The sequence below is a fragment of the Schistocerca cancellata genome, chromosome 1 (assembly GCF_023864275.1).
Source record: "Schistocerca cancellata isolate TAMUIC-IGC-003103 chromosome 1, iqSchCanc2.1, whole genome shotgun sequence".
Taxonomy (NCBI): domain Eukaryota; kingdom Metazoa; phylum Arthropoda; class Insecta; order Orthoptera; family Acrididae; genus Schistocerca; species Schistocerca cancellata.
In genome coordinates, this window is record NC_064626.1 from 681,781,310 (window position 1) to 681,800,446 (window position 19,137).

The following is a 19,137-nucleotide window of genomic DNA, read 5'->3' on the forward strand; positions in this document are numbered from 1 at the left end:
GAGAGAGAGAGAGAGAGAGAGAGAGAGAGAGAGAGAGAGAGAGACTAATCATGTCAAAGGGGATATGGTACTGCAAAAATTCAGTATGTTATGTCATACTTGTCTTTTATTTGATAAGAGCATATGGTGACAGATTAATTTCAACTTCTGGTTTATTCACAGCTACTGTCTTCAGTCTTATTTATTGAACAAGAAGTATCTACTACACATTCTGATTTCAAGGATTCAGTAAAATCATCATATAAACAATAACAGTGCAAGTTAGTGAAATTTTGGTGCGAAATGGTGAGGCAGACAAAGACTGAATAAACGTCAGTAAATACAGAAAGAAAAAGGAAGAAAGAAAGAAAGAAAAGAAAAGAACAGAAAAACAAAAGGTAGTACATTGCTGTTTATGCGAAAAAAAGGCAACCTATAAGAGAAGTAAGAAGAAAGCATGCTGCCGATGTATGGTTCAAGGAAAATGGGTATGCTCTATGGTTTTTATGCACATTTACATAAATAACTAAAGTTTCCTGTTTGGTTCAGTTTGAAATACATAAACAAAAATGACGACTCAAATAAATGAAAGTAGCTGACCCCTGATACTGTAGATCCACGTGAACTTGGCCTGCTGTGTCGTGGAGAGCCAGCAAGAGGAGAGCCTGGTGTGCGGTGTTGCTGAACACGTTCTACTCCAGGACTTTTTGGTCGTACTAGCTTGTGTGGAGCTGCAGGAGCAGATACACTGGTTGGTGATGTTACATCATCATCGTCATCATCCCGAGGAAGAACCTGGTAGAGAATTAAATTTATATTTAATATAGAATATAGACTACAGACTAAAACAAATAAACAAAAGGTTTCTCTAATATATTGAACAGATAAAAAAAGTTGATCTTGATAAAAAGTGACAAAAAAGTTGGCATGACAGTAAGTTGTGGGACAAATGTTTACTTTTAGATATGAGATTTGGAAGTATTACCAAAGGAAAACACTAGCCATTGGATCTTTTATTTTGCTTCCTCAACAATGAAAGAGGACATGGATGGGGAAGGTTGGAAAGGAAGAGTATGTCACTCAGACTCCAAGTTAAGAGGGTGCACTTGAGAAAATGAGGAGATAAAGATGAAGGAAAAACTGTCAGATACGATAGGTCAAAGTTAAGGACTTTTCTAGGTTCACTTCGGAAGTGATAGAAGGGACAGAGTGAGAATTAAGTATGGAATTTGAGACATGCGTGGGCCTGCATCAGTTCCTTGCTTGAGTAAACTCTTTGTTAGTACTGCTTAGCAGTGGGTTTCTTTGCATCCCGAGTGGTGGGGCCCGGGGTGGCTCTGCAAAGGATTCAGGCACAAGCGTAGCTCACTCATTATTAGCTGGGGTTTGGGTATGCATGGAATCTCACACAGTATACTGTCTTGCACCCCAAAGCCATGGTAGTCTGCAAGATTGTTGTTTACTTCACGGACTGAGCTGTCACCTATTGGGCAACTGCAACTTTACCCTGTCTGTGCAGTGACAGGCTATATTCTGCAGTTATACGACAGGTGCCTCTTGCCTTTGCTGGTGGATTTGGCCTCATACACTGCCCCCGATTTGCTTTGGCATAATGCAAGAATGACAGAGAGCAAAATTGTTTTTTGAGTGTTGGTCAAGATTCACGAGAAAATGCCCCTTCGTTATGCAGTCACTTCAGAGTATCATTTGTTATTTTGGCAGTAAACTGATTCAGGTCATTCTATTGGGACATTTGCTGATGCCTTTCTGTGGATCAGCACCCTGGTAATAAGAATCTGTCTGAGACAAATACTCATTTGGTTATTAGAGAGTGTCTGTTTCAGAAGGCGTATGTGTTTTATTATTATTATTATTTCTCAATTAAAATTTTAGCATGTTGTCTCCATATTTGACTTCTTTTGATACTAGTGGGCCACATGGACTCAGTGGTAAACCATCGTGTTTCAGTTGTATCCAATTGCTGTTCAAATTTAATTTGTACTCTGAGCAGATGTTTTATAATTTGCTGAGCAACTGACTCAGAGATCGGCCAAAACTGAGCCGTTCTCTATTTGTCTCATTTGTATGCTTCAAGCTTTTTGCTTGTCTGAGGTTTTGTTGCTCATAAAAGTACTTGGTTAATTCCTCAGTCTGCTTTACACATGTGTACATTTTAAATTTTGTTGCTTTTTATGGTTTGTATATTAGTGAGATAGGCTGATTCACAGCCGTTTATGTAAAGCCAAAAAGCAAAAGCCTGCTTCACAGATGCATACACTTGTTTAACTTCTCTGTTTACTATGATTATGTGTATTAGTGAAACAGATATTTCTCTTTGCTTGTTTTGTAGCTGTGTATGTAAAGCTATAATTTTTGTCTGTGTGAAACTTTTTTTTAAATTCTATTTTTATATAATTGAAGTTTGTAAATGACAAAGTCTGCTTTACAGACATGTACACTGTTTATATCAGCAAAAGAGCAATTCCTTTTGGCTGCTTCAGAAGTGACTCTATAAACTTTTATAACTTTAATACTAATTTCCTCATCTGGCATTTGATTTCACTTGGTGCAAGTCTGCTTCACGATTCAGATGTCTGCTTTCCCTTATAGTCCAAAATAGTGAAATAATAATTCTTTCCTGTTTAGCTTTTTGCTGTGTATGTAAACTAGTTGACATTTTTAGTATTTTCTGATGTTTTTGTCTACATTTTATCTTGTCTGCTTTACGGACATATGAATACGTGTTTTGATACAATTTGGGTATTTCTCAGAATGTAACAATTTGTTTTCAAAGTTAGCCTCTGTGGTGATCAAATATTACTTACTTTGGCAGTTAAAAATTTCCCTGAGGGATGATTCAATAAATGATTTTACTTTTAATACTATTTATTTTCGCTCAGCACCTTACTACTCCCAGATCACAGCTCCCTACCAGTCCAGAATTAAGAGTAACAGGAATGAAAAGAGGAATCAACACTACAATCGAGTACTAGCAAGAATCATTAAACGCATTTTTTCATCTTTCTTGAAGTTGGCTATAGAGTGACATTTACCGATTCTGAAAACCCATTAATTCATTCACATATTGTGTTCTATAAATCCCATTGTGAAGGAGAGACTTCAGGGATGGGTAATGAATCAACTTGTACATTAAAAAGACATAAGTGGGTAGTGCAGGCTGTTTCTGAAAAATTTACTAACAACCATTTACAACTAGTACTCATCTACTTATATCAATAACTATGGGAATATCTCTCTCACCCACTCTTTAAACCCTTTCTCTCTCTCTCTCTCTCTCTCTCTCTCTCTCTCTCTCTCTCTCTCAGGGTGAACATAACTCCACCAACAAACTTTCAGAGATGGTAGGAATATAATTTTCTTTACCTCTTTTGTTAACTTCATAGTTAACAATTCTCCAAATTGTCTTACTTTGTTCTTTTAATTCTGTTAATAAAGTTTTTTCCCAATCCTACTCAAAGGGTGGCGAGCACCAAACTAGTATGAATTACTCTTGTAGTAACTTCTTTAGCTTGGACTACTTTAGTAAATTACTTCTGCAGTAATATACTTTTTTAGTAACTGTTGGGGAGCTCAATTTCTGTTTACTTTTTTAGTTGTAACTAAAGTAGTAATGCCTATTTACTAAAGAAGTAAGCCATTTCTGCACACTGCTGGCACCAACATTACGTTCCCTCTTGAAAAATATTGATTGTCGGCAGACATTCTTGCATCACCTTTTGCGTGATTTATGTCCATCGCTATAGTTTTAGAAGCTAGATAGGATTATTAAATTGAATTATTAAAAATGGAAAATCTAAATGCTAGTACATTAATTAATGATAAGGTCATTATGAAAAAGAAACATGCTGTTGATGGATGAATCTATTGGTAACCCCGCCGTCTACAGCTAATAACGTCCATTGTTGGTTGGTGACGCGTATTAATTTAAGTGTCAGTTTGAGAAAGGAGCTAGCAGCAACATTGAGGTAGCCAAGAAACATTCAAAAACATACAGGAAATGAAAAAGAGCCGTTTGCTGAAATAATGAAAAAGTACATTACTATTGAATCTAAAAAGCATGATGTCAACATGCTAAAAAGGAAAAAGGGTGTTTGGGAAAAAATACACTTTGAATACAATGCAGAAGCTCTTACACAAACACAACAAGAGCAGCTTAAAGTAATTTGGAAGGACATGAAAGTGAAAGCAAAGAAAATGAAAGTTAAATGTAATTGAGAACAGTTTCAAACTGGTGGTGGAGTAGTTGAGACAAAGATAGCCAACGTAAGCCAAATCGTTGTTGATATAATCCCGCAAGTTTTTGAGGGTATAGCTGGAGTTAACAACAATGACACATTTGAAGATAATGTGATACTTTCAAGCAACTTTGATGATGATAACTTCTCTCAAGGTAGCACTGAAACTGCTGAAGGTGGAGCTTTATCCCATAGTCATGAACCTTGGCCTGCGTTCTCTGGTGGGAGCTTATCAAAAGATGCGCCAAGCAAAAGAGGGAGAGAACCAGTGGTTGCAGTGAATAACTGGGAGTTGTTGAAAAAAGCAGATGAGCTTCATTCCTTAAAAATTTGTTTAATATGAGAGGAATACAATGCAAAAATTTTATTAACAGAAAGACAAAGAGAAATCATAGAAGAAGAGCGAAACCTTAAAATGGAAATTTTGAATAAGTTCAAGAATGTAATGGAGCAAACTTAAGGTCCCAGTTCTTCAGCCAATGTGCTCTAGAAATTTGGGTTTTTGCGAATGAATAAGAAAATATTCATATGTATAAAACAACTTTTATTTCCTGACATTTTTTCAAATAGTTAATATGTTCTTGTTTCTTGTATGGCATAATATTTTTGTTTATCATTTCAGAATCAGTGCTAATTTTTGTTAATACCACATTCTAATATTTATCTGAATTTGCAATATTGTAAAAGAAGTCTATTTTATTTTAGAAATAATTGAAACATTGTATGACTTTGTATACTCAGTTAAGAAATAAAATGAGAATGTTAATCCCCTAGTGAAAAAACTATAAAATTACACATAAATTAAATGAGTCACTTTTCACTACTGTAGTGACAATCTGGTGGCTTATTTATTCATTTCAGAAGGGAAAGTCTTTAAACTAACTTCCAACTTTACTAGCAAACTAGGTACAATTCTCATTAAAGTGAAAGTATAATAGACCTTCTGACAGCTTGGCCTGCAGCATCTGCTTTTGGCTGAAATGCATATTGTTTGATGTCATTCACCTCCACAATATCAGGATGAAACACATCTCTAACTTCTATTCCAAAGTTTTGTAGAACTGCAGCAGCCACAATAACATTCTCACACTTGTTTGGTTTAGATCGCGTTATTTCAGTGAGAATTTGGAAAAGTTTCTTCCAAAAACCAAACACTTGCTCTATTACACATCTGGTACCAATGTGGGCTCTATTGTAGTGCCATTTTGTTCCTGTATGGGCTCGGAACACAGGAATGTTTGGAGACAACATATCCACTATCTCCAACAAGCAACCCATCATACTGCCCAGTTTCGAATTCTGCAGCAACTCTACTATTGCTCCAAATGCATGCATCATGCGTGGAACCCGGCCAACGACTTACCACATTCAAAATCTTCATACTGACATCACCGATGATTTATGTATTGATAGAAAATAAATTCTTGCGATTTCTGTATAGTTCTGCTTGTGTTACAGAAGGGCAAAGTATGGGTATATGTACACAGTCTATGGCCCCTACGACATTTGCGAATCTGCCAGTTCAATAGATTTCCCTTTTGTTCTTTGACATATATTCTTGGCTCTGTGGAATGAACATATGCAGTGGCTTTAAGGCAATTAAACTGTTTATCACACTGTTAAAAGCTCTTCCGGCAGTAGTATGATGGATATTAATGAGATCTCTTGCTATGATTTGATAAGTACCTGTGCGAAAGATTCACAGTCCACAAAGAAGTTGCAGCCTAAGTGACAAAGCACAGTTCCTGTCAGAATTATGCTGCAGTAATGGTCCAACATAGCAAGCAGCAACTCAAAGAATTCCTTACGAAACCCAAACTGCTCTTTGAAATCACTGTCGCTATACATCACAAATAGGTCTCTTCTTTCCATTACAACCCACATTCTTTGAGATGTTCACCTCTTCCTCCATCTCCACATATTCTTTGTAGTCCAGGTAATCCATAGAATTTGACACTTAAAACACAGAGCTCACAGATCACACCTTACTCTCCCACTTTACTCCTACTACTACCTAGGAGTAAATTTTGGCCTTTTTTACTCAAGTTACTCTTCAATGGTGCTCTCCACCAATTATGGAATAAATAAATTTACTTTGGAAGTAAATGAAAAATTTACTCCTGGAGAAATTTACTCCTTTAGTTGAGTATCATCGACAGGAAGACGCTGATTTCCTTCTCTCTTGGTAACTTACTACTTTAATTTCACTTACTCCTGGTTGGTGCTCGCCACCCTAAGCTCCCACAACAACTGACCCACAGCTGTTGTAAAGGAAAACTGAATTCATAGCACTGTAAGAATATTTTTGATGAAAAAAATAAATTGCTCACCTACTGTGGGTCCTGTGGTGAAAATGGTGTAAGTAGATCCCTGACCAGAATGAGATTTTCACTCTGCAGCGGAGTGTGCGCTGATATGAAACTTCCTGGCAGATTAAAACTGTGTGCCCGACCGAGACTCGAACTCGGGACCTTTGCCTTTCGCGGGCAAGTGCTCTACTATCTGAGCTACTGAAGCACGATTCACGGCTGGTCCTCACAGCTTTACTTCTGCCAGTATCTCGTCTCCTATCCTACCTTCCAAACTTTACAGAAGCTCTCCTGCGAACCTTCTGTGAAGTTTGGAAGGTAGGAGACGAGATACTGGCAGAAGTAAAGCTGTGAGGACCGGCCGTGAGTCATGCTTCGGTAGCTCAGATGGTAGAGCACTTGCCCACGAAAGGCAAAGGTCCTGAGTTCGAGTCTCGGTCAGGCACACAGTTTTAATCTGCCAGAAAGTTTCAGATCTCTGACCGCTCACAGTACTGTTGCCAGTTTCAACTGTGAAGCACTAATGGCTGCATGCGGAAACAGTACCTGTTACAGAGCTGTGACAACACTGAGGTATCACCATAGAGACGTTCGTAAAATCACATTATTTTATTGTCTGAGATAGGAGTGCAAAGCTACCACACCTAGTGCCCTGCGACTGTCAGGGATCAACTTATGCCAACTCAACTACAATAATCACCTTCCCATTGCTCAGTGAATAAACACTTCCTGAATAATATGACTGAATTAACATTTATGACACTGTGAAACTGTTCATGTCCATTCTTGGCTATACTTTATTGAAAAGAATATTGCTGAAATTTGACTATCATGGTGAGACCAAAGGTCATGGGGCTCACACCAATTTTGTGAAAGACAGTTCGATTATAAAATAAATTATTGATCATTGTTGCATTGTGTCCTATTCTAGTTGCGAATGTTACTGTGGGAAGAAATTCAGTAAGTGCCCTCAATCAGTACTATCTAAAATGAAGTCAATAGTGAAACTTCCATACAATGACTTCCCAGCTATTTCCATAAGTTTTATTTGCACTCTCTAGTGATACACATCACTCAAGGAGAGTGATGCATATCATTACATCGTTTTACAGACGAATGATACTAGCAACAAAAGTACACTACCTGCCAAAAGAAAGTGAAGCATCCAGAAAACATTGTTGGATGTCAATGTACCTTCATACGCATATGTACCATCGGTGGGTATGTAAATGATTAGAGCTGCAATCCTCTGTAACAGGTAGAACAGCCACCAGGGTGTATTAGTGCTGTTCATGTTTAGTGTTCGTGCCAGGCCTGATATGGTATACAAGGGGCGCGAAGAGCACCAGATGTTGAGTGATCACTGTCAGAGACATGGAGATGTCACATTAGAGACAGCATTATCAGCACCTGACAGAGTTTGAAAGGGGCATCATTACAGGTTTCCACTTTGGCTGGCAAGTTGAATCATATGATATCCAAATTTGTGAATCACTGTAACAATAGCCTGACATTGAACTGTGTGGGAATGTGACGGCATGTACACTTATCTTCAAAGTTCCAGTTGACCATATCTGACCACCACAAGGTAGTGTCCCCCAAACACACCTTAACCCACTCATGTCTGTGTCTGCTATCTAAGAACAAGTAATGGACTGCCTGCAAGTTTCCGTGTCACCTCACATCATTGGTCAAAGACTGGCAGCAGCATGGCCTAGAGAGTTATCATTCCACGTGTAGCGTGTAGGCTTCCTTTGACACCACTTCTCAAATGGCTGCATTTGGAGTGGTGTCATGACCAGGAAGCACGGACTGCTGATAAATGGTGTCACAATAATGTATTCAGCAATGAATCGCAGTTCTACACTACCCCAGATGACCTTTGTTGGGTGAGCATGGCAACAACCTCGAGATGTCCCACTGTTCCAACATTTTGGAAAGGTAGAGCACCCTGCCATCATGGTGTGGGGACCCACCAGATATGACTTCAGGTCACAGGTTGTAGTAACTGAGAAACTCTGATGGCACAACAGTACTGCACAGACATCCTTTTTCCTCAAGTGTTACTTTTCCTGTGACGGCATCATGACGCCTTTTTTCAACAAGGCAATGTTCACCCACAAATGGTGTCTCTATGAACTCTCTGTATGGTTCTGAGATACTCAAAAGACAAGAAAGATCCCCAGAGCCGTCCCCACTAGAACATGTGTGGGAACATCTCAGATGTTAATTCTGTGCCAGTGCCTATATTTGGTGCAGTAAGGGCCAGTTACAAAAGTTATGGGTCAGCTTGCCTCAGGAGAGGATATAATGGCTTTATGACACCCTTACCAACTGAATCAGTGCAAGCATCCATGCCAGAGGCAGTGCAATGTCATATAGATTGGGGTCATATTGATGAAGCCTTTGTAAAGTTGACTAGATTTTTTAATCATTCCACCAACATCACATACCCTCTCAACTCGTGAAGTTTCATTTCATTTTGACCTCCGCTTCTGGGCGCTTCATATTTTTTGTCAGGCCACATAATTTATGTAAAAAAAATAATAAGGTAAAAGATTATGTCTAATAACATTTCATATATTGTGCATGTGGACAGTCATACTGAGGGACAACGGATATCTTCAGCATGGGACAACTGTTGCTATGGCATACCGAGAGGAAATTTCAACTCAGACGCAGTAATAAGAATACCGTAGATTATCATCCTGACCTGAAGAGGTGCAGACTTCTCAAGAATTTAGTTTACAATACTCAGAAGTAGTAAAGGGAACTGGAGGAACTTTTGAGACTGAGAACGATTTTGTAATCAAAAGAACTAACATACCATACTACGAAAGTATATTGAATATTACCTTACAACTGGAGTGGAGAGTTCTTTTCTGAAAGGTACCATAAAGATAATTATATTTTTTGAATTTTAAGTAGTATGTACAGCTTTGGTGATGGAGTAAAGAAGATCAACATGGGAAGTACACAGTCAAACTGCTGTTATACATATCTAACAGCAACCCATGTTTGAAGCAACAACTACACTACTTATCTCTCTAATCGCCTAATGAAGTTCAAACTGTTTCCTGCTGAGGGTCTGTTCACCATCAGAACTGTTCACTGCCAGAAATGTTAGCTTGTGTGTTTTGAAGTCCGTTGGTGAAGCACAGAACTCAGAAATTTGTTCATTGCAGTACTCATTTAGGTCTATGGCATGGGACTTTATTCCATATTTTGTGTAACAGTCACTCACCTTCTTGCATTACATTATCCAACAGTGATTTGATGTCACCTTGTAGCCATCTAGGAACAGCTGTCCTATTTCTTTAACTTCCATCTGGTTTTCTGTTACGCATAACACAAATGTAAAAATAATCTAATATTTTTCAGTTTTCTATAGCATTAAGAGAATTTGAAAGGCTTTGTATGTTTTGATGGAAAAATCGACATCTGTTTCAAGTTTTCCTTTTTTTATACTTTCATTTTCTTTCCATTAACTATGTCTTTCAGGGTCATTTGCTTTGAAAAAGGTCTAGTGAAAATACTGGTAACTGCAGTATGACAATACCACCAGGGACTACAGTTCGCTGTAGGTCGACCTGCAGAACAGCTCTCTGGTGACATGTCTGTTAAACAGCTTACCCACCAGATGGTGGGACAATGTGCTGTCAGTTTGGTTCACCATCCAGCCAAGGGCATGGCCACACACTGCCTTATTCCACTCCTGAAGTCCAGGTTGGAACTTCAAGTAGCTATCTGAAAAGCTTTGCTTCTATACGATAGTAGACATATCAATAATAGAAATTCGTGGGTGGAGCAATACATAAAATAAGTGAAAATCATCCAATTGCCTGTAGCGTAACGGTGCGTGCTATGTGTTTCTGTGCTCCACACATTGACCCGCTATAGGTGAGTGTTCGCCTTTCCCTTATTTTCGTATAGTAGGTTCAGAGCTGATGATGGTCAGTCATACACACTGACTTTTAATTTAATGTTTGTTTACTCAAAATCATAGCTTGTAATCCATGATTACTGGCACACTAAATGAGTATAAGGCTGCGTGTAAAGCATAGGAACAAATAAAGAAAATTGTATTAAATTGGCAGAAACATCTGGTTTCCATATTTAAGAGTAATCACTACTCTGCACACAATGAACACCTGGCCTGCACATTTAAGGGGAATCATTACCCTTTGCACCATGATTGATATCAGGCAGAGTTCTGAATCATGCAAATTCACTAAAAGCCAGTGCAAATGTGTTACAGTACTCACTCACATCCACATGCATGAATAATTTTAGTCATGCATATGAGCCTCTCTGAAAAATTATAAAGATCTAGTATTCTGTTGCTGGTAGTATTAAATTTTAAATGCACAATGTTTCTGCATGGTGAAGAAAACAGTCTTCCAAAACTTTGATAAATTATTTTAACGAATCCCTGGACTACAGTAGAGAGAAAAGTTCAAGTCTGATATTTTATACATTCTGCATGTCTTCTGCCATAAAGAATAATAAGTCTGAAAATGGTGACTGAAACACTGAGAAATAATTACAGGTTCCAACCATTTAGTATCCAAAGTCTTATTATTTTACCTGCTTGCTCGCTTGGTCTTACATATTCTCGTCTCAAATCAGTCATCCAGAACACAATCCATGAATAAAAAAATTGTAAATAGAAAAGGCTTAACAGATACAGTTTTGAGCTACAGTATTCACCTACACCTCAAAATGTGTCATTTTCCACCCTTTAAAATCGAGCTTGAATCTTAATTTACTACTACTACTACTACTTGTACTACTACTGGAGATATACAAAAATAACTGAAATAATAATTTTTTAACAATATAATTAATTGGATAGGTACAAAAATCTACTCTCCAAGCAGTGGCATGAGAACACACATATAAAAAAAGGTTTTACATATGCAAGTTTTTGGAGCCAATGGCTCCTTCTTCCAGCATAAGAATTGAAGGGTAAGGAAGAGGAATGAAGGGAAGGATTGGAGAAATTTATGAAAAGGGGCAGAGTTTGGAAAAGTCACCCAGAACCCCAAGTCCGGGGTGACTAACCTGACGGAATGAAAAGGGGATATAAGAGTTCTTCGTGATTTTTCCAAACTCTGTCTCTTTTCCTAAACGCCTCCAGTACTTTCCCTTCAACCCTTGTGCTGGAAGAAGGAGCCACAGACTCTGAAAGCTTGCAAACATAAAACCTTTTTTAAACATGTGTTCAGCCACCGCTTGGTGAGTAGACTTTTTATCTATCCAATTACATTATACTGTCAAAAATTGATTATTTCAGTTGTTTATATGTATCTCCAGAAGTATTACTAGTAAATTAAGTCTCAAGGTTGATTTTAAAGGGTAGAGAATGACAGAACACACAATCGTCTCCTGCTTACTGGGCAGACACTCTGACCATTAAGCCATCTGGACATGGTGGTCATTGCAATAGTACGGACTACACTAGCACGCCTCCTGTCAGCCTTAATTCTCAACTTCATATTGGAGATATAGTTTGATAAATTAATTACATTTTCAATATATTTTAAGCAGAACAGGCTTAACAGACAAAGTTTTGAGCTACAGTGCTCACCCACACCTGAAAACGTGTGTCAATCCGTGCCCTTTAAAATCAAGCTTGAATATTAATTTACAAGTAATACTATTGGAGATACAGTTTGATAAATTAATTAGACTTTGCAATATACAAAGTGGTCAGAAACAGTCTGAAAAGCTTGTAAGGGTGTTGCACGGTAAATTGTGTTGGGAAATAACTGTTCAGAATAACAATACCCACCCCTTCTTTACCTCTGTATGTATTTACACTGTGTATATATATATATATATAAGAATTTTCAAAACAAAAGCTTACTGATTCATAGATGGGCTCTGAAGTAGCTGGTGGGCTAGTTGGTGGTGGAGGTGGGGGTGGTCCAGTAGGTTCTGGCAGAGAGGGTGGACCCAATGTACGAGACAGATCCAAACTAGAGGGTGGTACTGGTGCTTCCTTCATCACCGACTCCAGCTGCAAATAAATTGGATCCAATCCACAGTATGCCAAAAGAAGTTCTCTTTCCATCTTTGATATGTTATTAGAAGGCAATTTAATCTTAAAATGAATTACCTCAACATCCAAGTCTTCCACAAGTTCATCCATTTGTTCTCCAATTTCATCAATAATGTTATTACTACGAGGTTGCACATCAGACAAGAATGCAAACAGATTGTCCAAATCAACAGAATCACCTGATGGTTCAGATGATGCAAGTTTTGAGTTAATTTGTTCTGCCATTTGTGAAAGAGCTGCAATCTCCTGTTGGGCAGCCCTGAAAAAGATGAATCTTCTCAACTATATGCAGTTTTATATCTGTTTGAAAAATAACACATTACATTTCAAACAGAAACAGCTTCTGTCAATACACATCTGATGCCTTAAGCTAGTTGTACACAATTCGTTGCATGATATGCAAAGCAGGTGGTTTCCCCATTATGACTGGCAACATGTTTGGCCACTTGGATGTGTTTTTATGCTGTTTTCCATGCCCCACTACATGAATAGCAAGCTGGTACCCATGTTTCGCCTCTGACACACACTATGCAAACATTTAGAAAACTTCCTCACACTTGCACATAGAATTTCCTCTACATGCAAACAGATGGAATGCACTTATTCTGTACTGGGGGGCAGCAGGGGGGTGGGGGGGACAGAAGAATTATGACCTTAGATGGTTAGGCTCCTTAAACCCATAATTGACAGCAGCAGTAGCAACATATTAAGCGGAAATTCTGTCAACATGGAGGGTAGTATCACCAACTTTTTACCAATCTACAAAACATTAACTCCCTGTTTAAGATACAGCAGCTAATTGGAAAATAGAAAATGAAAACATACAATGCATTTGTAGGCATAATACAGGTGCTCAGTTTTGTGAAAAGTGTCACTAAGGAAGGTAATGAAGGAAAATGAAATATTTAATCACAGGGCCGATTAAAATATAGGGTCAAGATAAGAGACTTTGCACAGTGAAGCTATTAGTCACTAGCAATTTCCAATATAAAGAACATCTGCATAAACAATGAAAGAGTGAAGAAGCCTGTACCAAGTAGATAAATAGTAATCTTTTTCAAAAGTAACATTTTATCTTAATTTATTTGAGCATATCTATCCCTTGGCATTTCATATAGTTTAACTAACTTGATACAGTTCACACCAAGACTTATGGGAATCAACATCATTGCTACTGATAACATTTTAACAGTATTATGAAAAGGATAAATTGTTACTCACTATAGAGATGACATGTTCAGCTACAAACAGGCACAATGAAAAGACTGTTACACACTGAGCTTTCAGCCAAAGCCTTCTTCATAATGGAAAACAAAAAAACACATACATTCACACAAGCAGGTGCACTTCATGTGTACATGACTGCTATCTCCGGCCATTCTGGCCATAATGCAACTGCGTTGTGTTGAATGGACAGAGCAATTCAGAGTGGGGTAGGAAATGGGGAGAGATAGTAGGTTACGAGTGGGGGGATGGAAGTCTGGCCTGTTTGGCAGAATGTCCAGGGACTTGATGGTGGCAGAACAAGGATGCTGGGTGCAGCAATGGGAGTTTGTGGGGGAAGGGTGGCAAAGGGGGGGGGGGGGGGGGAGAGAAATGGGGAGTGGAAAATGAGAGAAGCAGAGAAGGGGAAAAGACTGTTGGGTGAAATTTCAGAGAGCAGGACACAATGAGGGTGAGGGGACATGACTAGGGAGGAGGTGATAGGACAGAGAGGGCAAGAACTGTTGGATGGAGGGTGTGAGAACAGTGGGTGACCATAGGTTGAGGCCGGGATAATTTCAGGAGTGGTGAATGTGTTGTAAGTACAATTCCCATCTGCATAGTTCAGAAAAGCTGGTGGTGGAGGAGAGGATCCAAATTGCCTGGGTTGTGAAGCAGCCATTGAAATCAAACATGTTATATTCAACTGAATGTTTTGCCATAGGGTGATGCACTTTGCTCTTGGCCACCACTTGGTGGTGGCCTTTCATCCTTGTTTTAAGTTCATAATAAAAAGGGGAACAGTGCACATAAAAAAGAGAACATACTTTATCAGTAAAATCATGTGTTTTACAACTTAAAAATAAATCAAGTAAAACTACTCTAAATTAAAACAATGAGTTTTTGTAATTATTTTAAGACTAAATATGCAGTATCTTGTCAGTTTATTCATCATCACTACTCTCCATTACCTCATTATTGCCTTTTTCACTTTTATGCCTCGAATATTTGGAGGATGAAGAAAATCTCTGTTAACAATTTCTTGTTTCCCAACAACTACCCAAAAAAGCACAGGCAGTTCAAGAATTTGAAATTGTACTGGCATGCACAACATCTTTTATGTTTCCTATTTTAAATCTATTCTTATCTTTGGTCTCCTGTGTGTTCACAAAAGAAAAGACACATTCCATGTTAGCACTATCACTAGGTACAGGAAAAAAGAATTATACAATTTTCAGCAGTTGAGAATGGCAAACAAAAGTACATGAATGATTGAGATATGCACAATTCAGCTGCCAGTTGATTTTGTTTCCTTTGATAGTCTTTCAAAAATATTATGAAATTACAAAACTGATATAAGCTTTCAACTGTTTGTCCATTGACATATGTGTAGTGTATGACAGAATTGACCGCTCCATGCTATGGAAAAAGTTAGATGATGTCAACATTCCACCTAAATATATCTGACTAATAACAGCTTGCTACTCCCATTCAGTATTCAAAATGGATTTCAACAAAGAGATCTTTTGGAACCAATACTATTCAACTTGGCCTTGGAAAAAGTAAGCTGCGACACTGGTCGAAACAGAGAAACGGAGGTGGTGGGAACAGATATAGTCCTGGCATTGCTGATAATGTTGTGATCCTTGGCGACATCCACGAGCAATTAAGTGCTGACACTTCTTGATTCCTCTGCAATGCAAAACAAATAGGGCTGGTAGTGAATGAGAGTAAAACAAAAAATCTTGTTGTCCTGCAACATCAAGCTCCTCTCGTCTCCATTATTGTTGACAGGCATGTCTTCAAACGAGTAAGAGAATTCAAGTACTTGGGATCCATACTGACTAAAGCACTCCGTTTCAGGCCACAAGTGGCCTACCGGGACCATCTGACCGCCGTGTCATCCTCAGATGAGGATGTGGATAGGAGGGGCGTGTGGTCAGCACACCGCTCTCCTGGTCGTTACAATGGTATTCTTGACCGAAGCCGCTACTAATCGATTGAGTAGCTCCTCAACTGCCATCACGAGGCTGAGTGCACCCCGAAAAATGGCAACAGTGCATGGTGGCCTGGATGGTCACCCATCCAAGCACCAGCCAAGCCCGACAGCGCTTAACTTCGGTGATCTTACGGGAACTGGTGTATCCACTGAGGCAAAGCCGTTGCCATCCATACTGACTAATAAAAATTAATTGAAAAAAGAGTTGCAGCAGCAATTAACAAATGCTAATCGCATTTTCTTCAGCCTAAACAATCTATTCAAATCCCGGCTGATATCACTAAAAAACAAGATTTGGCTGTACATGACATTAGTACTTTTATATGGTTGCGAAACCTGGGCAGCTTCAGTGACAACTGAAGAAGCAATTTGTGCGTTTGATAGGAAGGTACTTTGAAATATATCTGGACCTGTCTACAATACCATGGAAGGTAAATGGGAAAAAAGAACAAAAGAAGACCTTTACCAGTGGTATGGAAAGCCACACATCGGCCGCATATTGGGCAGAAGAGGCTACAGCGGTTTCGCCACATCTTCCAAGCTGGTTGATCTGTCCCTAACTGTTGTTCTCCATTCCCACCCTTCTGGGAGATGCCCAAAGGGATGACTGAGGGCTCAATGGAAGGATTGGGTGCTGGCAATACTCAAACAAATAGAGCCGACAGCAGTAGATTATGAGGCTGGGGACAATCAGCAATGGGCCGCCATCTGCAATAAAAGTATGCTATACTGAGATTGTGATGGACAGATGTTTCTTTTCTTCTTCTTTTTTTCTTTTTCTTTTTAAATGTGTACCTTCACAAATTTTTATAATGTGCAGTTTGTTGTATTCCCTTTACATTGTGGTTTGTACCCACTTTTATTCCACTGTAGGCCTTAAAGGACTGTAAATGCAATAAATGATGATGATGATGATGATGATGATGATGATGATTAAGATAAGTGACATAGTTTTCATCACCCTCCAAAATAGCAATTCATAAGAACTGCATCTACTTAGATGCTCAGACCTGTATAGAGCCAGCCACTTCTTTAGATATTCAATAGCAGAAGTGTAAACAACTGTCATCTCTTTGCCAAAGCTGTCACACTCCTGTGGGTGACCTTCTTCACTTTTATGTATAAGAATTGCATTTATTTTTAAAGGCATATAGTTAGGTTTGTACCTTCCCTTGAGAGTCTATACAGTACATTCTAAAACACAAACAGATTCAGCTACAGAATTTGATTCTTTCCCCAAGTTCAGTGTATTACTTTAGAAAGTTGACATCAATGAGTGAACAAACAACTATCTAGCTTCACTTAGTTTATCTTCAAAAGATCTTTCAAGTATCACAAGCATAGAACTTTAAGAAAAAAGTATGATTTCAATGTCGGAAACATATGAACCAACCTCTCAATACAACTTGAATGATTTGTATTTCCCCATAAGCACATATTAAACACTGACTTTCTTTATGGCATTTTGAATTTTAGTTCCTAATTTAATTTGATGCAAAAGATACAACTTTACCTCAAATAAACAATCCAACTTTAAACTCAGCCTCCAAGGCTAGCAGAAGTAACACTAAATAACATATCATGGAAGACATAAAATATCGGTTGAATGCAAGATATACAACTTCCTAATGATGTAGCCACAACACAAGAATAAACATACTAAATCAAAGAGAGATTTTTTTCCATCAAAAGTATTACAGTTGCATTTGTTTATGGTTAATTACAGTGACAACTGATTTCCTTCATTCAAAACTTGCGTTTTTTTCTGAGTCCAAAAAACAGGGCACTCTCTACACTTTTATGAAATTGACTTGGACACATCTTCTTGCCTCAAAAAGAGGACATAAGGTAACCCTATCCTGGTTGGTAGTCATACCGACATAAAAAACTGTGCAATGACTGCAGCAGAGCTAGCTTATGAAATGGTTGCTTTCACAGGTGACCCAGTCTCTGTTGGGGTAGGATAAGCCAGTGACAGGACTGGAGTAAGAAGTGCTGGGTGGGTGGACAGAGTGGGTCTTACAACTGGGTCTTCTACAGTTGTTCCAGTCCGGCTGATATTGGATGACAAAGGGGGCACATTTTTGTAGCTGGTTCATGGGGATGGTGGGAGAACTGGAGGTATGTGGGGATATGTCAAGGGAAATCTGTTTGCAGACTAGGTCTGGGGTATAGTGCCCATCTGTGAAGGCATTTGTTTGACCATCAGCACACTGGGCATGGGAACTCTTTTCACCAAAGATACACCATCCCTGGGTGGTCAGGCTGTATGGAAGTTTTCTTTCTTTCTTCTTCTTCTTTTTTTTTTTTTTTAAAAAAGCCAACGTCCAGGAAGGTGGCCTGGTGGGTTGAAAAGGACCAGATGAAGAGGATGGGAGTGGTTTTGAGATTGAGGAGAGGGGTGCCTTGGCCATGAGTCCAGATCATGAAGAAATCATCAATGAACCTGAACCAGACGAGGGGTTTGACATTTTGGAGGCTAGGAAAGTTTGCTCCAGATGGCCCATAAACAGGTTGGCACAGGATGGTGCCACACAGGTGCCCATAGCTATGCCACAGATTTGTATGTATTCCATCCCTTCAAAGAGGAATGAGGTAGTGGGTTTGGAGTCTGAAGGCCATTGGGAGAGGTAGTGTTAACAGCTGCAAGGCAAGACCATGGGCATGAGGGATGTTGGTGTATAGGAAAGTGGCATCAGCAGAGATGGGTAGCAATCCAAGAGGTAAATGGATGGGAGTGGTGGACAAATAGTGAAGGAAGTGGTTGGTAATTTTTGTGTTGGAGACTAGGTTTTGAGCATTTGGTTTGGGATGTTGGTTAATCATGGGCAAAATTCTTTCAGTGGGAGCATAAAGCCAGCTACGATGCAGCATCCAGGATTGTTGAGTTTGTGGATTTTGGAGAGCATGTAGGAGGCTGGTGCATGGGATGTAGCAGGGGTGAGGACGGAAATGGACTGAGGAGAGAGGTTTTGGGAAGGACCTAAGGATTAAGTAGGGATTAGTGGTTATGTTGGACTTCTGGGATGGGGTCACTCTGGCAGAGTTTATAGGTGGAGGAGTCAGGCAAGTGACAGAGGTCTTTTTGCAGGCAGTCACTGTGATTCATAACAACAGTGGTGGAACTTTTGTCTACAGGTAGGATGATTAGGTCAAGATCTGTTTTGAGGAGTGTAGCTGTAGTTCATTCTGCTGACATGTTGGTGTTCTTATGAAAGGACCTGGGGAAGGATGATGAGGCCATGTTGGAGGTAAGGAATTCTTGGAAGGTGACCAGGAAGCATTGAGATGGGGGGGGGGGGGGGGGGGGGGGGGGGGGAGATAACG

The 19,137-nt window shown here is 39.1% G+C and overlaps 1 protein-coding gene across 1 annotated transcript in view; it reads right to left on the bottom strand.

The window, feature by feature from the left end:
- The window catches only part of LOC126094508 (myosin-I heavy chain), a 238,625-nt gene that overhangs the window by 129,323 nt on the left and 90,165 nt on the right, over positions 1 to 19,137 (bottom strand). The window contains exons 14-16 of the mRNA XM_049908960.1: positions 12,666 to 12,867; positions 12,414 to 12,566; positions 580 to 774 (exon numbers count right to left, since the gene is read on the bottom strand). Of these exons, the coding sequence (XP_049764917.1) occupies positions 580 to 774; positions 12,414 to 12,566; positions 12,666 to 12,867 (550 nt within the window). The remainder of the gene's footprint in view (positions 1 to 579; positions 775 to 12,413; positions 12,567 to 12,665; positions 12,868 to 19,137) is intronic.